We start from the raw sequence: 1,890 nt of genomic DNA, 5'->3' as shown, positions 1-1,890 counted from the left end.
CTTCTACCAAATTTTTTTGAAACTGTTCCCATGCGTGCACTCCAGTTCTAGTATCTCCATCCATCTCCTCACACTTCAATCCGTCAGGTTCAACTATATTTCAAAATATTAGCTTCTTAAAGGGTAAAGGCACTTTTAGCAGAAAATTGTCTCTTACCCCCTTCAAGTTCGTCACATCATTTTAAATCCCAAACACCTTTCCACGGCCGGTTTTTCCATCCCACAGGGAAGTATCCATAAGGGGTATAATCGTCCTCTCCTCCAGCATATGCACAAAATAGACTCTTCAATGTGATGTATCACTCCGACAGGAAAAAAAAAGTTTAAAAGGACCAGGTGGCAGCGTCTAAACAGAACATGGTGGCCATGTTCTTTCCAATCTCTCGCTCCCGCATCAGGGCAATTCTGGTCACCCCCCCACTTTGCCAAATTACGGGAAGGGCCAGCAAGAAGCCTCTTGCTCCTGCTCTCTCTGCTGGAGTGCAGGTCGAGCTCTCCCAAAACTGGGAGGCTTGAAAAGAATCAAGAGAGGCTCGGGCGGCTCGGAGCTAGCCAAATTCACGCCCGTCGTCGCGCCGTACCGGCAAGCCACTAGGTCAAACCTTGCGTAAATTGAGACTATTTTATAATGTGCCGCATGTACCTATTTTACCCCATATGCATTCTCCTTTGGTCAAGACTTCGGTCATATAGACCCGTAATAAATTGAATTGAATAATGTGCCGCATTTGTAAAACTTTAGTTCTGAGAAATGGCAAATTGTTTGTCCAAGATGCGTCAAACAACAAATGCTAAACTCAATTCCTGGAGTATAATTTATAAGCAGTTTAAAGCATACCTTTTGATGTGTTTGATTTTTTCCATTTACTGCGACCCATAAATATGGGAGGATTGTTGAATGGAACTAATGAATAGCTGGCATCAGGTTTATTATGCATAAAAGAAGAGTCATCATGTCTGATAAGCTTCATCTCCCCAAATTAAGGACTTGAATCAGATAGTATTCTGGTTTGAAATGCTTGTGTTTCCTTACTATCTTGTTTTGTACTGTGTGCCTAAGTGACAGTAAACTTGGTGTTTTTATTTTTCTAGCATTTTCACGAAACCCTTGGACTTCAGCCTGGTGAAGCACGTTTATTCCTAAATGGCCTTCCTATAGACTTGGATTTCCATGATCCATTTAGGTAAAGTATTAGCTATGCCTCTTCTCCTCTTATATTTGTTTGACCAAAAGCACCATTACCCTTATCAATAACCTGTCTAAGCTGTGGTTAGCTATACCTGAGTGATCCTAAGAGGAATATTAATATGTCACTCTGCAGTTGGTTCAATACTGTGCTTGATGTTTGAGTCTGGGGGGAAAAAAGATTGATCGGGGAACAACATTGTGGCTTAGTAAATAAGCAACAGCTTTTATCGTTAAACCACTGAGCTCGTTACAACAATTATGCTATAAATGAAACAAGATAAATGTGCATTAGCAAGGTTTGAACAAACAACAGAGATTAGATATATTGAAGTGAACCCAACCAGCTTTTCTGTTGATAAAAAAAGGGAGGAAGAGTCCCCATCTGACCACCCAAAAAGGCTCTGCTGGGAATTATGGGTCCTGCAAGGACTAAAGTCATGTGAGGCAGCCGCTGTAGTAAGGAGGGGAAATGAGGCAGTGGAGGAGCTGGTTGGATCCACCATCTTTGGAATTCACAGAATAAGAATCTGCATATTTTTGCCAGGCACGTAAAGGAATGGAGTATAATCAGTGTCATCTAATATCCTACAACTCACCAGATTAAGCTGAGCAAATATTTCCCTTCTGTTTTTACTCGTCTCCCACAGACCCAGCCGCCTTATCACTAACGACTTTATCTTGATTAGACAGCAGGAATACTA

At 41.5% G+C, this 1,890-nt stretch overlaps 1 protein-coding gene across 1 annotated transcript in view; it reads left to right on the top strand.

Annotated features, from left to right (window-relative positions):
- Positions 1–1,890, top strand: part of UGGT2 (UDP-glucose glycoprotein glucosyltransferase 2) — a 140,968-nt gene that overhangs the window by 54,444 nt on the left and 84,634 nt on the right. Inside the window, exon 10 of the mRNA XM_015417131.1 lies at positions 1,093–1,184. Coding sequence (XP_015272617.1) covers positions 1,093–1,184 — 92 coding nt within the window. The remainder of the gene's footprint in view (positions 1–1,092; positions 1,185–1,890) is intronic.

This window comes from Gekko japonicus, unplaced genomic scaffold (assembly GCF_001447785.1).
Source record: "Gekko japonicus isolate JY-2015 unplaced genomic scaffold, Gekko_japonicus_V1.1 scaffold927, whole genome shotgun sequence".
In the NCBI taxonomy this organism is placed as follows: Eukaryota; Metazoa; Chordata; class Lepidosauria; order Squamata; family Gekkonidae; genus Gekko; species Gekko japonicus.
This window is presented reverse-complemented; position numbering and strand designations above follow the sequence as displayed.